This window comes from Leptopilina boulardi, unplaced genomic scaffold (assembly GCF_019393585.1).
Source record: "Leptopilina boulardi isolate dan_hultmark-lab unplaced genomic scaffold, ZJU_Lbou_2.1 LbouV2_216, whole genome shotgun sequence".
NCBI classification, from domain to species: domain Eukaryota; kingdom Metazoa; phylum Arthropoda; class Insecta; order Hymenoptera; family Figitidae; genus Leptopilina; species Leptopilina boulardi.
The window spans coordinates 4,209,559-4,236,928 of NW_026137770.1; the positions used below are offsets into that span (position 1 = coordinate 4,209,559).

The 27,370-nt window shown below is 28.9% G+C and overlaps 2 protein-coding genes across 2 annotated transcripts; one reads left to right on the forward strand and one right to left on the reverse strand.

Annotated features, from left to right (window-relative positions):
* The first annotated feature begins 3,549 nt into the window (after positions 1 to 3,549).
* Positions 3,550 to 15,316, forward strand: LOC127279417 (uncharacterized). The gene is made up of 3 exons (XM_051301763.1): positions 3,550 to 5,243; positions 12,140 to 12,473; positions 14,953 to 15,316. Exons 1-3 carry the CDS (start codon positions 4,664 to 4,666, stop codon positions 15,035 to 15,037), a joined length of 999 nt encoding a protein of 332 aa, XP_051157720.1. The 5' UTR covers positions 3,550 to 4,663; the 3' UTR covers positions 15,038 to 15,316.
* A 5,727-nt stretch (positions 15,317 to 21,043) lies between these two features.
* Positions 21,044 to 27,147, reverse strand: LOC127279419 (GTPase-activating protein RacGAP84C-like). Its single transcript, XM_051301765.1, has 7 exons — positions 27,003 to 27,147; positions 25,583 to 25,616; positions 25,233 to 25,458; positions 24,853 to 25,144; positions 24,548 to 24,625; positions 23,445 to 23,496; positions 21,044 to 23,067 (listed from the first exon to the last, which is right to left on the reverse strand). The coding sequence occupies exons 1-7, from the start codon at positions 27,060 to 27,062 to the stop codon at positions 23,063 to 23,065; spliced, it is 747 nt and encodes a 248-aa protein (XP_051157722.1). The 5' UTR covers positions 27,063 to 27,147; the 3' UTR covers positions 21,044 to 23,062.
* Positions 27,148 to 27,370: the final 223 nt, after the last annotated feature.

A 27,370-nucleotide genomic window follows, 5' to 3' on the forward strand; every position in this document is an offset into this window, starting at 1 on the left:
GTGAACTTAGAAGAAAATGTTGAAGAAGAGGATTCTGAAACTCAAGAATTGAATTTATCTTCCGAGAACATGGTGAATTTAAAATACGATTGTTAAAAGTTCTGGAATTTGATCATAGAGAACAAGATCCTCATATGATGTTTTTCAGGGCGTAATTTTTTATTTACGCAATTTTGATAGTAATAAAATTTTACAATTTTAAATGGGTGTATTACAAATAATATCAAGTATAAATGAGAAAAAGAAAACGGCTCATTCCTGACATCTCATAGAAGACAAGCTGTGACAACTACATTTTTAATATTAATTTTTTAAAAGCAAAAATTAAATTATAATAATACTTTACCTTAAGTTTGACAAAAAATGGACATCAGTTTTGAATTTAGCTGCCATAGGACATATCATATATATAATAATGTATGAAAATAATATGATTCCATGAAAAACAAAGGTATCAATCCAGTACCAAATTACGTTCACCCGTAAGCTATAAACATGGGTCACTCGTGCCTTTGAAAAAGTGACACCTCTTGCTATCTCGGATGAGGGAGGTCGGTCAAACTATATTGTAAAAAATTGTACATTAATGAGTTACATGTTCCATAAGTGCCAAAGGTTTAATGTATAAACAGTAGTTACAGGAACCAATCGTATTTTGAAAAGTGCACGAGTGACCCATGTTTACAGTGCCAAAGTGTGGAATGTTAAGTAAAGTATTTTTTGCAACACTAACCTCTAAAGTTAAATTTTACACACCGAAATGTGTGTGTAAAGAAGCTCTTTTTCAAACGGTGAGTAAAGTGATTCACTTTACGCACTGAAATTTACTTTACGCACCGAAATTTTTCTCACATAATATAAGGATTATTTTAGACCATACAAAACTACAAAATTAAAAAAAGAACTTTACTTTTAAATTTATACACTCCTGCTTAATGATATTTTTCCTGATCTTCGATTGATTTATTTAATTCTATACAATCGAAATTATTCTAATAGAAAGTTGGAATTCTTCATAATAGGTACTTAACTTTAGAGGTGGGTGATGAAAAAAATATTGTGTGATACACGTGCGTAAATCTGATTATACTCGTGTGATTTGCACCACTCGGCTTCGTCTCGTGCTGCAAACGTCACACTCGTATAATCACTCACTTTACGCACTTGTATCATAAATAACTATTTTGCTAAATTCTAGTTTTTATTTTAAATTTTGATTTTTTTGTTAAATAATTTATTTTTTAGTTCTGATGTTTATTTTTAGACGATTTTTATTTATTTTTTATAAAATGACGATTTAAAAAAAAATTTTAATGTTAATAAAAATTAAAAAATAATACAATGTCATTTAATTGTAATTTTTAAAGTTAATAAAGATTAAAAAATAATATTTCCATTTATTGTAATTTGTACCTTTTTCACGTACATTGAAAAAACATGATTTTCATTCTCAAAACTTAAGCATTTATTTTATTTATAAAGATTTTCAGTATTTTTTCCCTTAAACTATCACTCTTAAGCTTTACTCTCACGTTCGAAATTTTAAAAAATATTGATTTTATTAAAAGTTATGATTTTTTGATAAAAAACAATTTTTTTTCTGTTTTTGTTTGTTTAAACAAATGAAAATTTCAACAATATAATGATTGGTTCTTATTCTAGGATAGTTAATGCAAAATTATAAATATTGTCCGATATTTAAGGTATTAGTCGCGTAAAATCATTTTCGTCAGATATTTTTTAAATTTTGCATGAGTGTTTCTGACATAATTATCTACAAAATAAGACCAATCCCATCGATTTTGACCGTTCCTAAGCTTTAAAATATCATTTCAAAGTTGATACTTTTTACATGGACGGAGCACCTAATGCATGTAAGGAATTTGCTTTATAATTATTTAAATGAAAACCAGTCGTCAGATTTTAAAATAAAACTACCACATAATACATTCTCATGAAACGAATGCCTACAAAAAAACTGAAATTTTTTGACCGTACCAAACTATAAATATATTAGGAGAAAGTTAACAAAATTTTAAATTATATGAAGTTCCACTGCTGGAAAGCAGTAAACTTGGCAACGCTGTAGCGCGCGAATGCATACAAAATTCAAAATCATGCAAAGTACACAGTTAGAAAGTAGGAATATCTCATAGAGTAGAATAAAAAAATAATATATTTAAAATTTCACAACATAGATTAGTATTAAGTAATTCTCAATTTTTTAAATTAAATCATATATTTTAAGAAAAATAAGAATGAGAAACGTTAAATTGGTTGGTTATATTTCAACAGTTAAGAAATAAAAACATTTTTTGATGAAATATTTATTTTTTACTTTATAAACCAATTTATAATACATTATTGATGTAAATATTAATTATAAATAATTAAAAATTAGTTTCAAAGAAGCATACTTGAATTTTTTTTAATAATATTCACATCTTTAATTATTAATTATTCTTAGTAAGTCTCATACTTTTAAAAAGTTTAAGCATTTATATACATAATTATTAATCATAAATAATTCAAAAATAGCTTTTAAAGAAGCATATTTGAATTTTTTTTAATAATATTCAGATTGCGACGTTGCCGCGATCAAAACTTTAGTTCTACACGTGCGAGAACGCGGCGCTCTGAGTGAAACTTACCTGTACCCTTCAAAAAGTTTGACTCAGAACTATACCTCTTGCTAAGCACAGACTGAGTCAGACTCAAGACAAACTTTTGGTTAGAGCCGGCGCGCGACTAATACCTTAAAGCACTTTAAAGCACTTTTTAAAGCGTCGGACACGAGTGACCCATGATTACAGTCAACGTAGGTCAAAAATCACCTTACTGTCTAAGGGTTAATACACTATATGCCCAGTTTATTCATTTTTTGAACTAGCACAGTGTAATTTTCCTTATAGAGACATGAACAAATAACATTCTAACAGCAATTAACAGAAATTTTAGTTTACAGTATTAATTTTTCTTAATTGTTAAAACTATTTTACGTACAAAAACCAGTGTACTGACAAAAACGTGAGTTTTTACGACGACGATATTTACATAAAAAATATCAATCATATATACATACTTTAAATGTAATATACTCATATGTATCTTAAAATGTTATATATAATTGCAGGTTTATTAATATTAATAAAAACAAGTTATATATGTCGTATACTTTAAAATAATATACGACTGTATTTTATAGCATAATAAAAAGGTATATTAAATATATTATCACACTGCGATATATTAAATTTAACATACGGGAATTGCAAATAAATTAATTTATGAGTATTTTAATTCCATTTAGTCATTTTAATATAGCCACCTAATTGGAATATTTATCTTTCATTTTTGGCTTTATTTTATAATTGAAATTTTTGTTTATTGTTGGAAATTAGTTTTAGATAGTTACAATTTAAATCAATTATAGAGCCTATTGAATTTACTTATTATATATTGAAAATTGTAAACAATGAAATATCTGGGTGAGTAGGGTGGCGCACGCGTTAAAGCAACCCCGCCCTATCGAAGTATATACCAAGAAAGGTAAATCAGTGAGGGCAGTCGCATTTTAACTCGAGAATCGTGTAAAGTTGATAGTTTCAAATTTATATAAATGCGGTATAATATTTACCGCTATGTTTTTCAATAATAATAGAATTAATCATATTATTAAAAAACTTTGACAAGTATCACTATAATTACATTAATTTTTCACAATGTAACTTAACGGATAAATAAAAAATAGGAAGTGTATTAACTAGAAAATTAAATAAAAATTCATGTGACATTAAATTTGACTACATTAAGTTTTATTATATAATATACTATATTATAAAAACTGGAAGTGTATTAACTATTTCTAAATTAATGTAAAGAATCAATAGATTTCTTGTATTTGATATTATATGTAAAAAAAATGATCTCAAAAGTGGACAATGCATAAGGAGTTACAAATATAATATAGATGACATCATAAAAATATTCAAGTGTTAACATGTTACTATTAAAGTATTGATAACAAAAAATGTTTGTTTTTAAAAAGAAGTTGTATAACTCTAGTTATTCTTTGAAACCATCTATTAGTAAACACTTGTGCAAATTACTATTAGTTGATAATTATGATTAATTGAGGTATATTGACCTCAATAATTTCGAATATGCTTGGTTTTTTAATGTTGAATGATTTATAATAAAACAAAAAATATTTATGAGAACGATTAATATGTTTTAAAGAATATAAAAGGAATTGATATTTTATTGTTATAACTCTACGAGTTTTTTTTACATCTTTATATTAAAAAAGAAATATTGAAATATGAAAATAAGAAATTGAATAGAATTATAAGATCCATAAAATACTCTCTGTTTAGGAAATAGTTACTGCAGTAATTGAAAGACAATACAAACATAATATATTAACAAATATTCACTGCCTTCTAATGCTCGTCCATCAATAATACATATATATACATGAGTATGTAGAAATATATGCATATAAGATATGAAGAATTTATTATGTATACACGGAATATTTTCAAATAATGCAATGGTGATTTTATTGAATAGAAGAAAAGTTACGTCTATAAATGATTTAAGTCATGTAAGATGATAAATTAAGACATGTTCATCAGAAATAGCGTTATTTATATAATGTTACATGTTAAAAACATTTAATCGATTTAAATTAAATTTGCTAAACAATATAAAAATTGTATCCAGTCTGCCAGTAAGAATGCACGGGAGTAGTTCTGAACTTCTATTGGATGCTAGTTGTAGTCAGTGCCAAAATAATTTAGATAATTGCAATTTAAAGGACCAAGAACAACGACGTCATAAATTATTAGAATTTGGATTTAATACATCTCGTCGACGTCCTCCACGACGTACATTTCGTCAACGTTTTAATTTTTATGCCACATCTGCATTAGCCTTGGTTGCTACATCAGGTGGTGCTGCTCTACTCTTCTTGGTGCCATTATATGTTGATCCAGCAATAAGTACATTAGCCGCCGATTTTTCCCCTGAACCAGTCACATGTACTACTTTACGAAGAGAAGATCTTGCTGGTTTGTTCAATTGTACCTGGAGTTCTTGTAGAGAAGGTTGCACCAGTGATGTATACAAGTGTACTCATATATACGTAACTTATGATCCGTGGTCAAATTCAAGTGTTACAAATGAAACCATCACAAATGACACTTCTTTACTTTCAACTCTATCCACTAGCTCAATGATGAGTATGTAAAACACAGTTTCCAAAGAGTGTATGTGTGTGAGTGTGTATTTTTGCATGTACGTCTTTAGTATGCATGCAATATTAGATCTGTGTGATTTATTAATAAATTTTTTACTACAGTAGAACCCTCCCAATGGGAAAAATACCATTGGCGTATTAATGGACCAATAATGGGAGCTAGGGATGCCAGTATAATTTCAATAATGGCACCCAATAATGGATCATTATTGGTAAAGTCAAGGGCTGACCTCGCCGATGCCAATGATTGGCAACCATCATTGGCAAATTATTGGCAACCAATAATTAGCCAATAATAAAAATTTTAATAATAATTTAAAAAATCAATAATTTAAAAAAAAATTTATTTTTTTTTAATCGTTATTATTATTATTATTTTATTTTTAATAATTAAATTAAAATAAAAAAAATGGTCATCACATTATTAGTGAAACCATTTCTTCCAAAAAAGAGTTTGTCTCAAATCCAATAAATAGGAGAGACATCGGGAAGAAAAAAATTTCGACGAGAAAAAATTTTCGATCACTGCTTATATACCAATCTAATGGAACCTCAACTGCGAGAAACAGTTATGATGTTCGCCCTCCCTGTGGCGTTGAGCGAACTAAAGTCCAGAGCTGAGCCATCAGCGCAGCGCGGGAACATTTGAAAAATTTGATTTTATTAGATATTTTATTTTATTTTAAATATGACAAATAGGGTCAGCCGGGGTAAATCCGAACGGGGGGTAAATCCGAACGCTAATTATTTCAGCTTAATTAAAATTTTTAAAAATAAGTTCGATATGAGAATTTTTACCTCAGATCCTCTTCAAGAGATTCTAAGTATTATCCTATTTTTCGTTTGTTAATTAGCAACAGCATAAACAAAGATAACGAGTATTGCAAAAAAGATTGAAAATCAAAGATGACACTCTTTCAGTATTTTGTCTCGTATTTGAAGAAAAAGAAGCTAAAAATTTATTTTATTATTTATAATTGTTTGTTATGAATACTAGAACAGAAACTATTTTTCATTTTTGCCTTCTGTAAAATTTTATTAATAATATCAGACCGTTCGTATTTACCCAGGAAAATTGGAAAACCGGGGTAAATCCGAACGGTATTTTCAATAATTTTTTTTTACATCAGAGCCACACAAAATTGTTTTTATTTGATTACACTATTATTTTAACATTATAAAAGTACATAGAAAAAAGTTTTTCTTTCTATACGTATCCTCGTTAGTAATTAATAAGCAGAAACTTAATCTCTGTTCTCTCGAAGGAGTGTTTCAATTTTTTTGCCAAATGGTTTGTTGAAAAAAGTTTTTCAGGATCTTAATAAAATTTGGTATTCAACGGTTTTTGGGGTCGCTACCCAGGTGCGAATTGTCGGTCGGCCCATGGTCGGGCCGACCATGTGCATGGTCGGCCCACCTCGGGCAGCCAGAGGTCGGGCCAACTAGCGAATTGATAACGTCGGCCGACCTATGGTCGACTAAGTTGGACCGACTATGGGTACCATAGTCGGGCCGACCAAGGCTGCCCTAGTTGGGCCGACCATCCTTGCCGACGGTCGGCAGCCATAGTCGGGCCGACCATGGCAGCCATAGTTGGGCCAACCTTGGCTGCCGACCATCCAACTTGACGGTCGGCAGCCATAGTCGGCCCGACTAAGGCAGCCGAGGTCGGCCCAACTATGGCTGCCATGGTCGGCCCGACTATGGCTGCCGACCGTCGGCTATGATAGTCGGCCCAACTATGGCAGCCTTGGTCGGCCCGACTATGGCTGCCGATGGTCGGGCCAACTAGCGAATTGATAACGTCGGCCGACCTATGGTCGACTAAGTCGGGCCAACTATGGGTACCATAGTTGGGCCGACCTTGGCTGCCGACCATCCAACTTGACGGTCGGCAGCCATAGTCGGCCCGACTATGGCTGCCATGGTTGGGCCAACCTTGGCAGCTAAAATTTTGCCGACCATAAACATTAAAATATAAAAATTTGTTATACAAATAACATATATTAGTAATCATTTTAAATTCATTATACATTTATTTTATATACTTAAACACTAAACGCAATCGTAAACATACATATATACAAATTAAAATTTTTAACGCTCGCAGGGATCGAACTCGCAACCTAACGCACCGCAGTCTAATACGCTAACCACTACACTACGCAATGACATATGAGTCACGGAGAAAAATAAATGTTATAAGCTACAGCTTGAAAAAAATTAAAGTTAGTAATTCAAAATAATAAATTAATCACATATAACCTTTTTTCTTTTTAAATTAATCAATTACAAGTAAATTAACAAAAACATTTTACATTTGTCAATGGTAGGAGAGAAATTTACTTTATGATGGTCGGCCCAACTATGGGCCTTGGACGGGCCGACTGTCTCTTCAGAAAATTGAAATAAAAATAAAATGTTAATTATAATAATGAAAAAAAAATTAATCTAAAAATAAAACAATTTAGATAAGAAAATTATTTATATAAAACTTTTAATTTCAAAATAAATAAAAATTATGTAACAATTAAATAAATTTTTATTTTAGATACTTTGAGCTTTTACTAATTGATAGTTTATTCTATTATTATTGATACATGCGGTAAAAAAAAAGTCAATTGGAAATAAATTTTGCGTGTAAATTGTTATGTATTTATATTTTAATAATTAAAAATGGCTTCAGTACAATATAATAATAATAAAAAAATAATAATAAAGTTGGTTGAAAAGTTCTTGGAAAAAAATAACTTAACACATTTCTCCAAACTTTATTACACTTGAGGATTCGCCACTGATGATTTCAAAGTCATGCCGACCATTCTCCCCCTAGTCGGCCCAACTGTGGCTGCCATAGTTTGGCCGACTATGGGGAAGAATGGTCGGCCCAACTATGGCAGCCAAGGTTGGACCGACCTTGGCTGCCAAGGTCGTACCGACCATTGTCCCCCATGGTCGGCCCAACTATGGCTGCCAAGGTTGTGCCAACCATTTTCCCCTTAGTCGGCCCAACTGTGGCTGCCATAGTTGGACCGACTATGAGGAAGAATGGTCGGCCCAACTATGGCAGCCACAGTTGGGCCAACCATGGCTGCCAAGGTTGTGCCGACCATTACCCCCATGGTCGGCCCAACTATGGCAGCCATGGTTGGCCCAACTGTGGCTGCCATAGTTGGACCGACCATTACCCCCCCTGGTCGGCCCAACTATGGCAGCCAAGGTTGGCCCAACTATGGCTGCCAAGGTTGTGCCGACCATAATCCCCCATAGTCGGCCCAACTATGGCTGCAATGGTCGGCCCAACTGTGACTGCCGACGTCGGCAGCCATAGTCGGCCCAACTTTGGGTGCAAATATTTACCATGGTCGGCCCAACTCTGGCTGCCGACCGGTCGGCAGCCAGAGTTGGGCCGACCATGGGCCGACGAACCAACTCTGGCGGCCGACCGAAATTCGCACCTGGGTAATTACCAATTTGAAGTCAGTTTTTCAAAATTCAAAATGGCGGACGAGAATTAAAAAATTCATTGGATTCGCTCGAAAATTGTTACTCGGGGGGTTTCAGGGTCATCATTTTTAAAAATAAGTTTTAGGAAAGTCCGCCATTTTGAATTTAAAAAATTTGACTTTTATTTTTGTATTTACATTCAATCACTCTAAAATACTTTCTGTACCAAGTTTTGCAAAAATCCGTTATGATTTGATAAAGTTATTGAAGGTTTTAATTGTGTAATGCATTTTAATTTTTAACCTGTTTGATTTTTGTATTTATATATGATGCATTATTACATAATAGGTTTATTATCGTATTTTTTTTGAGTTTTTATATAAGTTTAACAATTGCAATACTTTAAATTTATTTTCCCTAAGATTTTTCTGAAATACAGTGGCGTTCGTATTTACCCCGGTATTTTAGGAAAGTTGCAAAGTATCGAGGTAAATACGAACGCTAAGTTTCCTGCGATTGTAATTTATCAAAAAAATTTGCTACCCCATAAAATTGTTCTATGGAAGTAAAGTAACAACTTCATGCACCAGAATACCGGAAGTATTTTTTTTTTTAAAGAAAAAACTTATGTTATTGTTGAAACTTACGAAAAGCGTTCGGATTTACCCCGGTTGACCCTAATTAACTTAATAAATAATTAATGTGATAAATAATTATTAATAACATTATGCCATACTTTGTAATTAGTTAATTAATTTTTTTTAACGAAAATTTGCCAAAAAAAATTTGTGGTCAAAAAAAATATTACGATGAGAAATTTAGTTATTTTTAAATTTTCTCAGTAAAAAATTATTTGTGGCCCAAAAAAATACAACGAGGAGAAAATAATTTTTTTTGTCAAAATTTCTCTGTAAAAAAAATTATTTTCTTTATCGTAATATTTTTTTTTGCCACAAATTTTGTTTTGGCAAATTTTCATTGAAAAAATTAATTGACTAATTATTAAGTATGACATTATGTTATTAATAATTATATATTAAATTAATTATTTGTCATATTTAAAATAAAATAAAATATCTAATTAAAATCAAATTTTTCAAATGTTCCCGCGCTGCGCTTATGGCTCAGTTCTGAACTTTAGTTCGCTCAACGCCACAGGGTGGGCGAACATCATAACTGTTTCTCGCAGTTGAGGTGCCATTAGATTGGTATATAAGCAGTGATCGAAAATTTTTTCTCGTCGAAATTTTTTTCTGCCCGATGTCTCTCCTATTTATTGGATTTTAGACTAACTCTTTTTTGAAAGAAATGGTTTCACTAATACTGTGATGACCATTCTTTTATTTTAATTTAATTATTAAAAATAAAATAATAATAATAATAATAACTATTAAAAAATAATAAGAATAAAATTTTTTTTTAATTATTATTATATATATGCATGTACAATTATGAAAATATTTTCATAGTCTATAATATTATTTTGGATATTATAATTGAGATAACTTATTTATCAAATTCAATTATGAAAATGATTTATTTAGCTGGCAAAAGTTTCTTCTCATAATACGAATGATTATGAGTAAACGCTTGTTTTTATCCCAAGTAGTTTTAAAATCATTATGCACAATCTTCATCATATGCTTGCTAATTTGTCTTAAGAATGTTGAACGGTCTCTGAATTTTTTTGACTAAAAAGAGATTTTTAATTATCGTTCTATAAAAATAGCACTAAACGCGAAAATGATAAACATTGATTTTAAAACATTTTTTTTTTCAAAACATATGGACACTTTTTTTTTATAAAATCGAACAGCATACCAAGGATTCTTATCTTATAAATTTCCTAAATCCGAAATATTATCCGAATTCATGCAAAAACGAGTTTGCAAAATTGTAAATAGGCAAAATCGCGTTTTTGCATGGATTCAGATATTCTTTTGGATTTAGGAAATTTATAAGATAAGAATCCTGTTATGTTGCTCGATTTTGTAAAAAGTTTTCATGTTTTGAGAAACAAGTGTTTTAAAATGAATGTTTATCATTTTCACATTCAGTGCTGTTTTTATAAAGTGATCATTAAAAATCTCTCTTTGCCAAAAAAAATCAGAGACCGTTCAACACTCATAAGTCTGCTTATTTCTGTCAGAAAAAATTTGCTACATTAAAGATTATAGCATGAATGTTAGGATCAATTTTAATACCGAAATCTTAATAACTTGATTTAGCTGTATAATTATATAATTTAGAAAATTTTGATCTAAATTAGTTCTAGAACACACATCGTTTTATATTTTTTTAAATAAACTTTTTATATTATAAAATTAGTAACCCAAATTCTTACGAAAAAATACATCTTGCAAAAAAAATTACTGGAATTTTTAGTAATTAATCCAGTAGTTATTCCAATAATAATTATCCCAATATTTATTCCAGTATTATTTTATACATACAGTGGAACCTCGATTATCCGAACTAATCTAGGCAAGGCCGGGTTCGGATAATCGAAAATTCGGATAATAGAGATTTTAATTTTTTTTATAATTAAAGTAAAAAAATGTACAGTTGAACTATATATTTAACTTAATACATATGTTTTTAAATATACATAAGTATATACATACATGTAAATATATATTAATTAATAATATACTAAAAACTCAGAAAATTCGGAAATTTTTAAGATTTTTTTGGCATAAATTTGGTTATTTTGCTTTGAAAGATAGCATCTATTCGTTTTTTAGATGCCAAATCACGCATTCTTCTCAGAAATGAATGAATGATAAAATAAATAGAGAAAATAAAATTTAAAATTCAGGAAACCAAAAAATAGTTCGGATAATAGAAGTTCGGATAAAATGTTTTTCGGTTGGGATAATAGAGGGTTCGGATAATCGAGGTTCCACTGTAATCATTGTTTAAATATTTTTTTCCTAATTCTACACACAAAAAAGAACATTTTTTCTCTTAACAATTTTCTTCAAAAGTCAATAGTTCTTAAGTTATCAACAATTGAAAAAAGGTTGTTTTTAAAAATAAATTATCATATCCTTCTAAAAAATTATCGTACAACAATTTTCAAAAAAGCATTTGAAAGGTGATAAAATAAGCTTTCAAATGCCGTTTCCAACATTGAATTCTGATTATTTCTTTTCACTTTTCACTTTCAATGATTTAATCCATAGGATTGTAAATTAATTAAACATCATCCATTAAAGCTTTTTAGTTGGCACATTAAACAAACCAGCTTTTTTCATAAATTTTAAATAAAATTTTCTTAAAATTAATCTTTGTATATTATTGTGTTTTGTCATTCTTTGCTTGCGCATAAATTAGATTATGTGTGGTTTGCGGAGTTAAACGTTATTATAATTGGAAAGAATGACTTAGAAATAATTGGAAACTGTGTTAATTAAATTTAAAATTTCGCAGCAAATACTTTTGGAATAGAAGCTGTCCTAATGGTAAACATCAAAGGTTGTGGATATCCGCCATCAGTTGATTGTGAAAATTTCACTCGAGAACTGGGTTATGAGGGTATAAAATTTCCTTGTTATTATAGTCGAGTTAACTTAAGTATAGTAATGGCAGATTACAGTCGTGAAACACAAGTTGCTACAATTATGCATTTCTTCGCTGCACCTTTTGTTGTGACATTGGCAACTAGTGTGGCCCTCTGTGTTATGCATTGTGACTGCAGATGCTCTGTACCTTCTCCAAGACAGCCTCCAAGAGATATCAGAAAACATAAACTTAATGATTTGAGGTAACGTTTTTTAGTATGATAATAATTAATAACACAATAATAGTGAATAAATAATAATGTAAATGATTATTAAACCTTACAAGATTCTAAAATATTAAATATACGCGTAGGATTCTATATATGGGGTAAAATTCCTGTAGCGAACTAAGTGAAAAAAAAGTTGATCGGATCGGGCTGTAACTTGCACATAGTTTAGCCCTAGGGGTGAGTAATTTAACCACGAAGTATTGTTAGGTTCTTTCAAAAACTGTCAGAGAGGGAGGATGTTGAAATTTTTTGAAAAAGTTTAAACAGTGAATACTTGAAGACGCTTGTAACTTTTAAACAGAAAGAAGAAAAAAATTTGTCCTATATGTTTTCGAAAGGTTTTCTCCTGCTCTTTCAAATGGTGCAAAAAAATTTCCAAAAAATTGAAATTTTGACCCTTTTTTCTGAAAATCAAAATTTTTTTTGACTTTTTTTTTAAGTTCGGTCTTTTTTTAAAATTTATTATTTTTTTGAAAGTTAAAAATGTTCCTTTTTACCTCAAAAAATATTGAGATGTCCTTTTTTGTTATTTTCGAGATATTAGTTAATTAATTAATTAATGTTAATAAAAAATTATATATTTTATAAACGAATAAAGGTATCGTAATTCTGAAGTTACTAAATGAAAGAACACAAAATTCTGCATCCAACGAGCCCTATATGAAGTACTTTGGATTAGTGGATTGTTAATAAACAATTGGCTAACATTGCAATTCTTTATAAAAAAATCCTCTAATCCAAAATAGTCCATATCGGGCTTTCAATTTGTACCTTCAGGATTGGAATAACTTTATTTATCTGTGAAATATCTCATTTTTTATTAACATTAATTAATTAATATCTCGAAAATAACAAAAAAGAACATCTCAATATTTTTTGTGGTGAAAATACACATTTTTAGCTTTAGAAAAAAATTAAAAGAACCGAACTTAAAAAAAATTCAAAAAAAAGTTGTTGTCCGTACCTTTCTTGTCCTGGCTTTTGTCTTTCGTGTCCTTACGACAGCCTTATGTGCTTCTTCAAGAGCTGACAATAAAACTACGTTAAAATTAAAATAGCGCTAGAGTATAATGTTTACTTTTATTATGGGATTCTGTTTCTGATACATATTATGAATAAAGTTCCGAAAGAGGTCCACCTCCGATTTGAATCAAACTTGGTATACTAACCCAGTAAAAAAAAGAATTGGCAGTGACTTAAGCTCAATTCGGTTTCGCGTCTAAGCCGAATTGGGACGTTACGATGAATTATTTTTTTCTTACCTTGAATTCTTTTCACCTGAATCGTTTGAATTTACGTTTATTGATTTGAGTTGGCATCATAAATTAAAAAGTGATTGATCTTAAGTGTAAAAATGCCGATTACGAACAGGAAATATGCCTGTCAAATTTATCTTTTTCACAATTTAACAAAATTTCATATTTCCTGTTCGTAATCGGCATTTTTACACTTAAGAACAATCACTTCTTTCATTTATAATGCCAACTCGAATTAACAAACGTAAATTCAATCGATTCAGGTAAAAAGAATTCAAGGTATGAAAAATAGAATTCACCGTAACGTCACAATTCGGTTTAGACGCGAAACCGAATTTAGCTTAAGTCACTGCCAATTCTTTTCGCTTACTCCTAATTCTTTTTTTTTACTGGGAACGTATTTTGGTGTGCTGATTACGAGAATAATAGTGAAAATTTGATTATCATGGTGAAAACCGTAAAAAACACCATGATGATGGTGGTTGTTGGTTTTACATGGTTTTCACCATGATAATCAAATTTGCGCCAATTTTCACTATTCCTATTTATTAGGAAAGTTTCGGTGCTGTGGGGGTAACCTTATATGTATCTTTACAGTTTTTCTATTCAGGTTTATTTTGAGTAACGTGAAGTTATCTGTTCACTCATTTTGATGCAGATCTCTTAATGAGATGAATTAAAAACGAGTTCAGTTTTTTCTGTGAAGAATAAGGTGGTCATTGGAAGCAAAAACAAAAGTAAAGAAAATGAAAGGAAATGAAGTTTGGATGAGTAGAGAATGTGTTTGGATGGATATAGGCAAATATGAGAAGTAAATTACAACATAGGGGAGGTCCAAGTATAGTTGGAGTGTAATTAGAAGTAGAGATGAAGGGAAAAGAGAGTAAATGGTTAAAATAAAATGGTGGGTGTTAATTGAGACAAAGACAATATAAGGGCAAAAGGAACTGTATGATTTTATAGAAATTAGGTTAATTACTAAAATAAGGTGTGCTTTGTAAATATAGTATTAAGTTAAGTCAAATTTTTTTGTAAATGAATCATCGAACCCTTCTTAATGACAGGGAGAGTTAATAAAATGTACATATATATTTGTTTACTATGCATACGTTATAGTTATAAATTTAAAAAATTTGTAATTTAAAATAATTTAAAATTACTTAAAAGTAATATATAAATTATATTTTCTGTTTCAGTGAGCACTCGATAAGTAATCAGGTGGATCGTAAAGAGCTACACTCAGCTCTTTGTGAGTGTGGAGAATTTTCCAAACCCTTGTGACGTCGGGAAGAAATAATTGAAATTACTGCAGTTACTTTGCAATCCGATCTTTAGAGACATACCAATCTACTTGCTTTATGCTCACTTCTTTTAGATTATGTTTACTTTTATAGAATTCTTATAATGCCTTGCGCTATACAATCTTAAGGGATTGAATTTGTACTAAAATTTTTAAATATTTTTACTTTGTGAACGAAATTCTTTATTATGTACATTAAAAAATGTAATGTATTTACTGTGAATTAAAAACATTTTATTTCTTATAGATAAATGATTTTATATAGTATTTCTAAATTCTGCAATAATAATTACAACTTTTTTTATACAGAAATATTTTTTAATGATTTCATTCTTTTTAAAGAGAAAAAAATTTCATAAAAATGATTATTACGGAATCCATGTAGAATCTTATGTAGTATCTTACATAAGATCCTGTATATGTTCTCACATGGATTCCTACATAGGATCTCATGTAAGAATTCACTATATAGGAATACCGTCATGTATGTAAGAATCCATGTAGAATCGTATGTAGTATCTTTTATAAGATCCTACACGGAGAGAAATCTGGTGCGATTTACGCATGAGCATGTCCTTAGGAATATAGTAACAGACGCTTTCAAGCAAAAATCCTAAGTGAGCGAGGTATTATTGTATGAGTCTCACCTGATATTCAGATGGAATCTTATGGTTTTTGCTTGGAAGTGTCCATGCTATATTCCTATGGACTTGCTCATGCGCAAATCGCAGCAGATTTCTCTCCGTGTATATATGTTCTCACATGGATTTCTATATAGTTGAGATCATTCTTGAATACTATATAAGCTGAGACTCTAACTCAGAAGGTGTTTTGCAAAGCACAAATTTTTTTTTTTCAGATAAATTGCAGTAATATTATTTAATTTTTAATTAAATAATTTTTTATTTTTGTTAACTGCCTTCTACATAAAGCAGTCAACTGAAATTTACTACATGAAATCCTATATTGTTTCCTATATATAAATCCATGTGAAATCTTAGGTTGATATTTCAGAATCTACATGAAATCCCATGTGATTTCCTATGTTCAAATCCATGTGAAATCATATGTAAGAAATCCCATATGGTTTCCTATATTAACACTTGTATGTAAGACCTCATATTAGGAAATCTTTAGAATTTTATATATTTTTTATAACATTTGATGTGAGTTGATTATGAATGAAATTGACAAAAATAATATGCCAGAAAAATTGTAGAAAATAATGTAGGAATTCACATAGATTTCAATGTAGAAACAACATCATAAATTCCTACATGAAATCATACACCAAATTGTGTCCCAATATCATATATGATTTTACATGGAGTTTTATGTGGATTCCTATGTGGACCTAGGATTTCATAACAATTTATATAAAGGAACCTATATGGAATCATATATATATAGGATCGCATGTGGGGATTTTCAATAGGGTAATTTTTTTTAACTCAGTTTTATAATGCATTTGCACAAAACTTATTGTTAATATTTTTCGATTTGTATCTCGCTCATAAAAATCAAACTTCAGATTTTTATTAAAAAATTCATTTATTTATATCATATATATCATATATTTATATTCATTTTATTTATGAACATCAAGCATCATTTTATAATGCAGGTCTTTCAACATGGAAGAATTGATGTCAAGTATATATAGTTACAGAAACTGACTCATAAAAATGTTATCGAAGGATTAGGAATATTAGATGAGATTCTGCTTAATCTGCTAATTTGAAGAAAATGAGGTTATAATTAGGACCTCGGGTGCTTACGTTTTCAAAAGTCTGTGTGATAATTAAAATTATTAAGAGTTATTATACCAGGTGAAAATATTCACGTTGAAATCTTGCATAGTAAGCATACCGAAAGATTGCAGTATAAGGTTAGTGCAAGATTGCACAATAAGATTATCGCAAAATTGCTCAGTAAGCTTGCACGGTAAGCCTGTAGCAAGGTTGGTGCAAGGTTGTCAAATAGCCTTGCTTTAAACCTAAAATTTTTTTTTATGTTTCGTCTAATTTGTATAACAAAATTTATTTATAATAAAATTATATAAATTAAACGAAACATTAAAAAAAATTTTTTTTAGGTTCAAAACAAGGTTATTTGGCAATCTTGCACTAACGTTGCTACAAGCTTACTGAGCAATCTTGCGATAATCATTAAATTGTAATTTTGCGATCCAAGTGATAGAAATAGTTGACTAGATTCTTTAAGGGTTTTTAGGATCTTCGATTTAAGGTCATGTGATTCTACAATAATCATTAAAAGTTAAAAAAATCATTATTTATTACAGATTTTAAGCTACTCCGTAGCAAATGGTTGACACTTTTATAGAGTATAAGAACCGCGATTAAAAAACTTATGCGCTAAATCGTACATCTACTAATACAGAATTGCACCTCTAGGCTGTAACGATTTTAAGGTATATATTTATCTTAAAGTACTCTTGAAATGATAAATATCTTATATCCCTGTGGGCAAAAAACCATGTTCGTTCTAAAAACGTTTTAAGAACGTTTTTAGAACGTTTCATGTCCACCAAATAATGTTCTGGAACATTATTTGAACATCCATGTTCTTAAAATGTTCCAGAACATTATTTGGCGGACATGAAACGTTCTAAAAACGTCCTTAAAACGTTTTTAGAACGAACATGGTTTTTTGCCCACAGGGATGTTTATTAATGTCTTTTTTAATATCTTTTTCTTATTATATTTTTCAGGTCTTTGAAAACATTTTACAGTGGTTGGATGAATGAGGGAAAAGAGCCCAAAATAATTAAATTGATTCTCAATACTTCTTACCTAACAGTAAAGCTAATGGTATTCGAGATAAAGGCAATATAGTTACTATCCAGATTGTACGGAGTAACATCTTGATTGTAGTGGGTAACATAACCATACTTTTTGTAACATCATTGATAGTACCGAGTAGCATAATGATAGTACCGGATAACATCTACTTTTTACCATCTTAAGATCATAAGTTCTTACCATCTATTTCTCTCCGTGCAATGACAATTTTTACTTCATTAAGTTTTAAATTAGAATTCATTTCTGCTAAAGCTTTATACTGGTGCCAAGTATCAAAGGAGTGCTTCAAGAAAGCTGGTATAGTTAAATTCAATTCCTGAATAATATCATTTACGGTACATTCAATCTTTTCTTTTTTAGATTTTGGCATTACAATTAGGACATTTCCCGTACATGCAGTATTGCTTATTCGTATCGCAATTTAAAGACTGAAGAAAACTTCTTGTGTTACCAGTAGGCAAAACGTGAAACTGTGATAATTTTTTTTACAAGAAATTCGAAATTCGCATGAGCTTTACACAGAAAAAACTTGGACTCATTTTTGTTGCAACTCATTTTCTTTTGGGTATCGAAATGAGTATGGGACAAACTTCATGTTATTCAAAATGATATTGGCTGGAATTTCAGATTTCTAAGTTGGCATCATAAGCAGAGTAATTTTGTATTTCAATTATTGTTTCTAATATTTCAACAACACCAGAAAGATTATTTTGACCAGTACGAATATTTAGAAGTTTTTAAATAAAAATTATTTATTATTATTTACGTAGATAATAATTAATTTCATAAGTTTTTAAATTTACCGCTATTATTTAAGTTGGCAGTACAGTTCCTGTTGTCAAAACACATGTTTTCATTTTTTTAACCTAAAAACATATTTCCTTTATTATTTTATTACGCGATTACAAGCAATTTTTAATCAAATATATTAAGTCTAGCGTGTTATTTACTTCTTTGTAATTATTATATTTCATGTTTTTGTGCAAAATTATTCGTTATTTCACAATATTTTTCCATTTTTCTTTTTCTCAAAATGAAACTTGCCTGTTTCATTTTGATACTTTTACCTTAGAACTCGAAATGAGACAACCAGTTTCATTTTTGTTGCGAATCAAATTGAGTATAGAATCTATACTCAATTTGAATTCAGGTTTTTTCTGTGTACACAAACATGTCTCGCGGTCAGTTATTTTCTTCTGAACAATCCAAAAGGGTCTTAAGCGCACGAAAGTAGCCCGAGACATTTTAAACAACTCTTCTTGTTTATATTTTTCATATAGATTTGACAAAGTGTCTAATAAATATCGCTTACTTTTAACTATTTTCTTCTTTGTTATAACATCTTTTGACCCTGGAGCTAATGCCGAATTTTCATCTCTTTCCAAAAAGGAAGTTACGCTTTCCTCCGCAATTCTTTAAAATTCCATTGATTTCTCTTTTTTTCTATCTACAAGATTATATAATTAATTTAGATTATAGATTTAAAGACTATATAATTACAAGTATTATTTATATCAGGTTATTTATATAATAATAATCATAAAATATTATCCATATTGAATAACACAGCCCTACATGGGTTTTGCAAATAAGATGGATCCAAGTGTTTCCGAAGGCATTTTGCGCGCTGAACACAAAACTGGGTTTAAAAACTTCCCATCACGTCAGATTTTTGAGAAAAAGGGGGTTGAAACCCCTAAAAATAGCGTTTTTGGCCATTTTTGAAAAATTGTAGAGCTAAGCACTGACGTGCTAGAACCATCGCTATTGTCAGAAATTGACAATTGATCATTACTCTTTAAAATAAGCCCAAAGCCAAATTGATTGCATACACCCTTAAAGCAGGGGGTGGGTTTATGTCAAGGGGTGCAAGAGAAAAAGAAACTCATTACGGAGGTCCTTAAAAATTAATCAGATTTACTTGAAAATTGTTACTCAGGGGTTTTTGGGGTCGCTGATTACAGATCTTCATTTAGATTTAAAAAATTCAAAATTGCGGATCCAATATGGTGGTTGAGGTTCATAGTTAGTTCTTAGTTCATTTAAAGAAATCCGCCGTTTTGAATTTTTTAAATCTGAATGAAGATCTGTAATCAGCGAACCTAAAAACCCCTGAGTAACAATTTTCAAGTAAATCTGATTAATTTTTAAGGACCTCCGTAATGAGTTTCTTTTTCTCTTGCACCCCTTGACATAAATGCAATCAATTTGGCTTTGGGCTCATTTTAAAGAGTAAAGATTGATTGTCAATTTCTGACAATAGCGATGGTTCTAGCACGTCGGTGTTTAGCTCTACAATTTTTCAAAAATGGCCAAAAACGCTATTTTTAGGGGTTTCAACCCCCTTTTTCTCGAAAATCTGACGTGGTGGAAAATTTTTGAACCCAGATTTGTGTTCAGCGCGCAAAATGCCTTCGGAAACACCTAAAGCCATCTTATTTGCACAAAAAAGTCCAAATTTGCAGGGCTGTGTAAGTTACTAATAATGAACAGTAATAAATGATTTTATTTCTTATTCAGGGTGTCCAGCGAAACTTGAAAAAAAAATTCCTTTACTTTTCCCTGACTTTTTACACTTTTCGCAGACTTTTTTCTGACTTTCTTTCTCTCTACTATTCAAATTTATTTTATTAGCAAAGAAATTTTTTATTGACTATTAATTTTAGATATTAAATAAACATTAACTTTTCAATAATTGAACTCAGCAACATTTTCAATATTTTTATATGTAAAAAATTGGAATTGATTGAAATTTGGAATAATTGAATTTTTAAATGATTAGAATGTGGATTAATTGAATTTTGAATAGATTAATGTTTGGAATAAATAATTTTTAAATTGATTAAAATTTTTAATAAGTAAATTTTTAATTGTTTAAAACTTGGAATAAAATTGAATTTTTAATTGATTAAAACTTGGATTAATTACATTTTTAATTAATTAAAATGTGGCATAATTGATTGACGTTCGGAATAATTGAAACTTAAATTAATTAAAATTTGAAATAATTGAATTTTAATTAATTAAAATGAGGAATTGAATTTTTAATTAAAACATTCAGAAAATATTATTATTTAAATATTAATATTATTATATTATATTATTTTTATCTTTGGACAATATTAAATATATTTCCTGACTTTTCCCTAATTCCCCTGACCGCTGGACACCCTGTTATTGTAGTTATTTTATTCACTTTTTATTTATGTATTAATTACAACATTATTATTATTAAATTTTTATCTTACCCAAAAGAAGACTTTTAGATTTCAAATGCTTCCTCTTGTAATGATCTGACTTTTATTGCCAAAGGATTTGCTTACCGGATGGAGTCCGGGTACCTATTGTGACTAGTTACTTTAAATTTAGATAGATGGCATGAAGCGCCATTTATGTTTCGATTAATTTCGGAACTATTTCTTACTATGATGTAGAGGAGAGGTGTAGTCATTGTCGAGTCTTTATTTAAACCTTCGAAAGAGAATATATTGTTTAAATAAAAGAATAATAAAATATACAAAAAATGAATTATTACATAAAATAATAAAAGAACGAAAGAATCTATACAATGCAAATAAAATACTAATCTCTAGAAAACATAACGATGAAAGAACTAGCTATTCTAGAGGAGCATTCGATGAGCTCCGATCGCTCTCGTCATTAATCCAGAATAAAGCGGATTTAAACATATTTAGCACGTTCGCGAAGATGTTGATCAGGACGACGCATATTACTTTCGCGTGGGATACTTTCTAGAATTTACCCCCTAGACGACGGTACGGACAAATACTTGGGTCGTGCACGCTAGGTCGATTATTATTCGTAATCGGGAAGAAGCTAGATATTGGATTCGGTTCCAATATTTATGCCCGACGCGAAGCTAGTGCAAAGTAATATTCACTAGGTGTCTCCTCCACCCGAGAAGCGCCTCGAGATGGGGAATCGACCTAGTGCATCATCTTTGTCAAGAGAGGAGCGACTCTATTCGACAAGGACGGTCCTGGTGGAAGTGAGTGGGTAACCAGATTCACCAGTCTTCCACGGAAGCGCCCATAGAAAGTCCGGTTCACCAGGAGGAAGGAAGGCGAAGAGTGTTACTGTTCCGCAGGAGCGCCTACAGGAACAAGTACAGCTCCTTCTAGGAAGTGAGGAAGGCTCCGGTGTTCAGAGAGACGCACCTCTACTGAGCACCAGATCAGCGTTGCCAGACTTGTCCAGGCTCAAATCGCAAGTACTGCGCACGAAAATCGCACAAAGTCGCAACACTTTCAAATCGCCCAAAGTCGCCGCGTTTTTTGAAAATATGTTTTGTAAATCATTGATTTAAAAAAATTTTAGATTAAACATAATTATTATTTAAGTTAAGTTATTAAGTAAATAAACTACATATCAATTTTTTTAAGAATAAAATATAATTTAATTAAAATAAACTTTTTTAAATGACTTTTTTACAGAACAACTTATTTACATTTTACAAAAGAAGCAATATTTTCTCTAAATATTTTCTTCATCATCGTCACCAACAGCAAACAATTCTAGGATGTGAAACTTTTCAGTCAAAACTCTTGGATGCGCTGTTGCTTGGGTGCACCTGCTACACACCTGTTAACCATTGCTAACTTCTTGAGACCTGAACGTCTTGGAAAACAACTTTTGCCTGCAATTCAAGGCTCTTAGAAAATTTTTTTAAAAAAAATTTTGTCTGTAAGTTGAAACAAAGAAGATATAAATAATTAAATTTCCAAAGTGCATAAAGAAATTTACGATTTGTCAGTAATTTTTTAAACAAAATTTAAATTTTCGAATTCGAACATCTGCATAATTGTTAGTAGCCACGTGGATTTGAATTTAAATATATAATAATAATAATCGAAAGCAATAGATAATATCATTTTATTAATAAGTTATATTTTCATTTACACAGAAAAAAACTGAACTCAGAATGAGTCGTGTAGGCGGCTCATTTTGATGTGCAATAAAAATAAGACTAGGTTTTTTCTGTGATATATTATAATTTATATATATTTATTTATTTCAGAATGAGGTACGGGTAATTAAAAGCATGTGTCTTTCACATAAAAACTTTAATGTAATTATAATTTTTTTATTAATAAGAGCAAAATCTTATTTATACATTTATTTATATGTTGCTTCCTGAAAGCTTTATTAAGCTTCATTCTTTCTTCATTCTAAAAAATAATAAATTAAAATTAAAGTAAATTTTATTTTAATATTAAGTATTAAATTACATTATATTCAATAACTTTTTTTCCAAACAGACTACAAAAATATTTAAATAGGACAACAAAGTAAATTTGCTAGAAAATGTAAAGAAACTAATTTTTAAAAATATTTTACACAAAACTTGCAGATCTATTTTTAAATTACATTTTATGCCCTCTATTCATGATTAAATTTTGAGAGAAATACAAAAAAACATCCAATCTACCATGAAAATAATATGAAGCCAATTCAATAACTTTAAACTTTTTTGTAATTTTTTTTTCATAAAATATGCCTCTTTATACATTCTATATGTACGTTAAAAACATTAAACAATTTTTACCGAATGTGAAAAATTCATCTGAAATTTCTTCTGAATCTTCTAAATCACTTTTCTAAAAAAGAGAAAAAATATTGAATGTTATTAAAAATTTAATAAATTTTATTATTGCTTAATAAAAATGTTTCATAAAAAAACTTTAAAGAAATTTTATTTCAAATATTTCACCGTCCGACACGATTTTTGACCCACAAAAAAAATCAAACATTTTCGGAAATTAGGAGTAAAAAAAAATACCCGTGTCTGTTCATTTTACTAGATCAAGTCGTTTGTGGTTTCTAGGGGTGAAAAAAACCCTTAAACAAAAAGTGACAAGATAACTTTTAAAAATTATTAATATTTTATAAAACTTGATATCTGACAGTTTTCGGGGTCGCTGATTGTGAATCTGATGTTAGATTTTCAAAATTCAAAATGGCGGATCCAATATGGCGGTCAAAATTTTAAAAAGTTATTAATTTTTTTATAAAACTTGGTATCTAGAGGTTTTTGGGGTCGCTGATTATGAATCAGAAGTCAGATTTTGAAAATTCCAAATGGCGGATCCAATATGGCACTCAAAATTTTTAAAAAATTAATAATATTTCATAAAACTTGGTATCTGGAAGTTTTTTGGGTCGCTGATTACAAATGTGATGTCAGATTGTCAAAATGTAAAATGGAAGATCTGATAAGAATGAAAATTTCAAATTTATGAGAAATTTTTAAATAAAAGTTATGGAAAAATAAATGCGAATTTTGGAAAAATTAGAGTAAGATTTTTTTTGACCTAATTGAATTTCAAGAAATTTTTAATAATTATGTTTTCATAAAATTTAATGGCTGAAAATTATGAACAAAATTTTAAATAATAATTAAATTTCAGAATATTTTTAATTAATATTTTCATAAATTTAAAATTGAATTGAATTTAATGCTAGAGAACTAAGTTTTTAATTATTTTATTATTAATTTCTATTCATCGATTTTGTCATAATTTTTTCAGATAATATAAAAAATGTGATAAAATGTATGATAAACAAAAAAATTTTCAATTAATAAATTTGCAATTAATTTCAATTAAGGATACACGTTATGTACTCCTAGTAGATTTTTTATAAACTTACTATTGGAGAAGCTTCAGGAGAATTTTCACCAAACTGTTTCCAGAAACTGGATGGAATTTTTAACAATTCTTCAACGACCTACAAAATAGTATATATATATATAAACGGTGCATTTGTTTAAAAATCCCTGTGGTGAAGATGTTAAGAATTATTTTTTAAAATAAACCAAAATTTATTTAAAACAGATAATTTTTTTTTAATTTTAAAGAAGCGACTTTTTAATTTTTTAAATGTCTAATAAATATTTTTTTGGAGGTCTACATATTTCCATATATTTAAAATAAAAAAATTGAATATTTATTTACCTCAATTCTCTGATAAGTCTTTTTTAAAATTTTTTTATCATTTAAGCCAATATTACTGAATAAAGTTTGACCAAAAACTGAAGCCAGATATGAGCTTTTCAGATTAGTTTCTGGTGTTTCAAGTACCTTTTGCATATGTAAAATCAAAAAAGCGAGAGTATCGCGATTTGGTCGTTGAAAGTCGGAAATTATATTTTTCATATCTTTTTCTTTATAATAATAATTTCGTGCTTCATTAGCTGATATTAACATTTCTCCATGCGTTCGATTAATTATTCGTCCATACAGTGTTCTGTATTAGTATTAATTATTTTTTTAAATCTTTTTCGAAATAATAAATTAAATGAGATATTTACTAAATTTATTAATTATAACTTTACCGAAGATATGTTTTAAGTGCTCCGATAATATCATGAATATCAAAATTCGATAAATCTACATTCTTCTTAGAATGTAATTTTAGCACTTTTTTCATCATCTTTACATTGCCGGTTTTGTAATACAATCCATCTTCTTTCAACCCACGTTTTTCCACTTCTTTTATGCAGTTTCTCACAAAATAAGGTACCATATTAGTCATGCCATAGGTGTACTTCTCGATTGTACCTAATTGAAATTGTTTTATAAATTTGTAGACAATCAAAAAATAAATTCTTTTTTTGTTAAATTAAGTTACGGATTTAGTATTATTTTTTGCTTAATTTAAATATATATTAATTTTTGCAACTTACGAACTTAGCTGATTCACGACCGTTAGTTATTTTCTAAAACATAATTTTTGATTATCAATTACGATTCTGAAGTACGCAACGTTTATGATCAACGTTTAGAAATTAATTTTTATTTAACACGAAAAATTATAAAATAGTTCATTTAAAAAAATATCTTTTTATAATTTCTTGATTAATAAATTAATTTAAATTAAAAAACATAAAATTGACTTCAAACTTGTTACTCGGGAGTTTTTTGAGATAAAGGAAATATAATATCAAACATATTAAAAAAATACACATTAAAAATTTTCAAATTATAAATGCAAAGAAAAAAATATTTAAATTTACTGTTTCTAGGTGAAACGTTAGAGAGTAAAACTTATGTTATCAGTAAGCTTCATGCATAACAAATAAAATAAAGAAAATCAAGTTGAATAGGCTTTATATATATGTTTACAATATATTATTTCTAAAAATAATTTAATAATTTTCATTTTTTATATAGTGAAAAATAATTTTCTTCTAAAAATTGTTTAATTTCAAACATTTAAAATATATGAAGGGTAGAATGACAAAAGGGGTCAAGCGCCAATTCACTGTTTTTACAGGAAGTAAAAAAAACATTTTTAAAAATTTTGCAGGTCTTTTAAAAAAAAACTGAGAAAACCGTTTCGATATATTAGTATGTTTTAATAAATAAACAACAATTTGTTGAAATAAACCTACATATTAACGATAAAATTAAAAAAAACTGTGGTTCCTTGAGGTTATATCAACTGCGCACATTTTCTTTAACCATTAATTATAAAAAAAATATACAGTTTAAAGAAAAACTGGAAAATTAGTTTCTTTCTATGGAATCGACGAAATGAATAGAAAAAAAAATTCCTTTAAAAAATTGTTTGTTTTCAAAAAAATTACGAATTAATTGCTTGCTTTGGAATTGAGCAATACTTTCATCTTTAAATTCAATTGTTCACTTAGTATAACCATAAAAATATTTAAAAATTAATAACAAAATGATTTTAAAATTGTTTAAAATTGAAAATACATTATTATTATTATTAATTTTATTAATTAAAATATTATTAAAATAAAATATTAAAGAAAAACCTAAAAAAATAATATTTTTTTTTTATTTTGATAATATTATTGACTCATCACTTTCTTTTGTTTTTCAATCAGGTTGCAATAAAGTAAATTTGAGGCTATTTTATTAATTTAATTTTTATTAAAAACTGATTTAAATACGCAATAAAAAAGGAAATCCTTCTACAGAAATGTGTAAATGAATTTTCTTGATTTTTTTATGCAAAAACCTCATTTTCGATAAATTCGCGCTTGACCCCTTTTGTCATTCTACCCTTCATATATTATTTAAAAATAATTTAAAAATGACTTTATTTATATTTAGAATAATTGTTTAACAAAACTTACTAAAATGATGAAGGTAAAGACAAATAGAAGCAAAAATTTTGTTAAAGAAATCATTTTCATACGAAAGTTGAAAATTTCAAAATCACAATATTTAAACCTTTAGGATTAAAATACATATAATTTTAAAATAAATATGTAAATCTCGCTTTTAATATATTTCTATTGCAAGGGCACCCACAAATCTGCAACTATTTGCAATGAGCAATATGAGCAATATTTATTTTCCCTAAGATTTTTCTGAAATACAGTGGCGTTCGTATTTACCCCGGTATTTTAGGAAAGTTGCAAAGTATCGAGGTAAATACGAACGCTAAGTTTCCTGCGATTGTAATTTATCAAAAAATTTTGCTACCCCATAAAATTGTTCT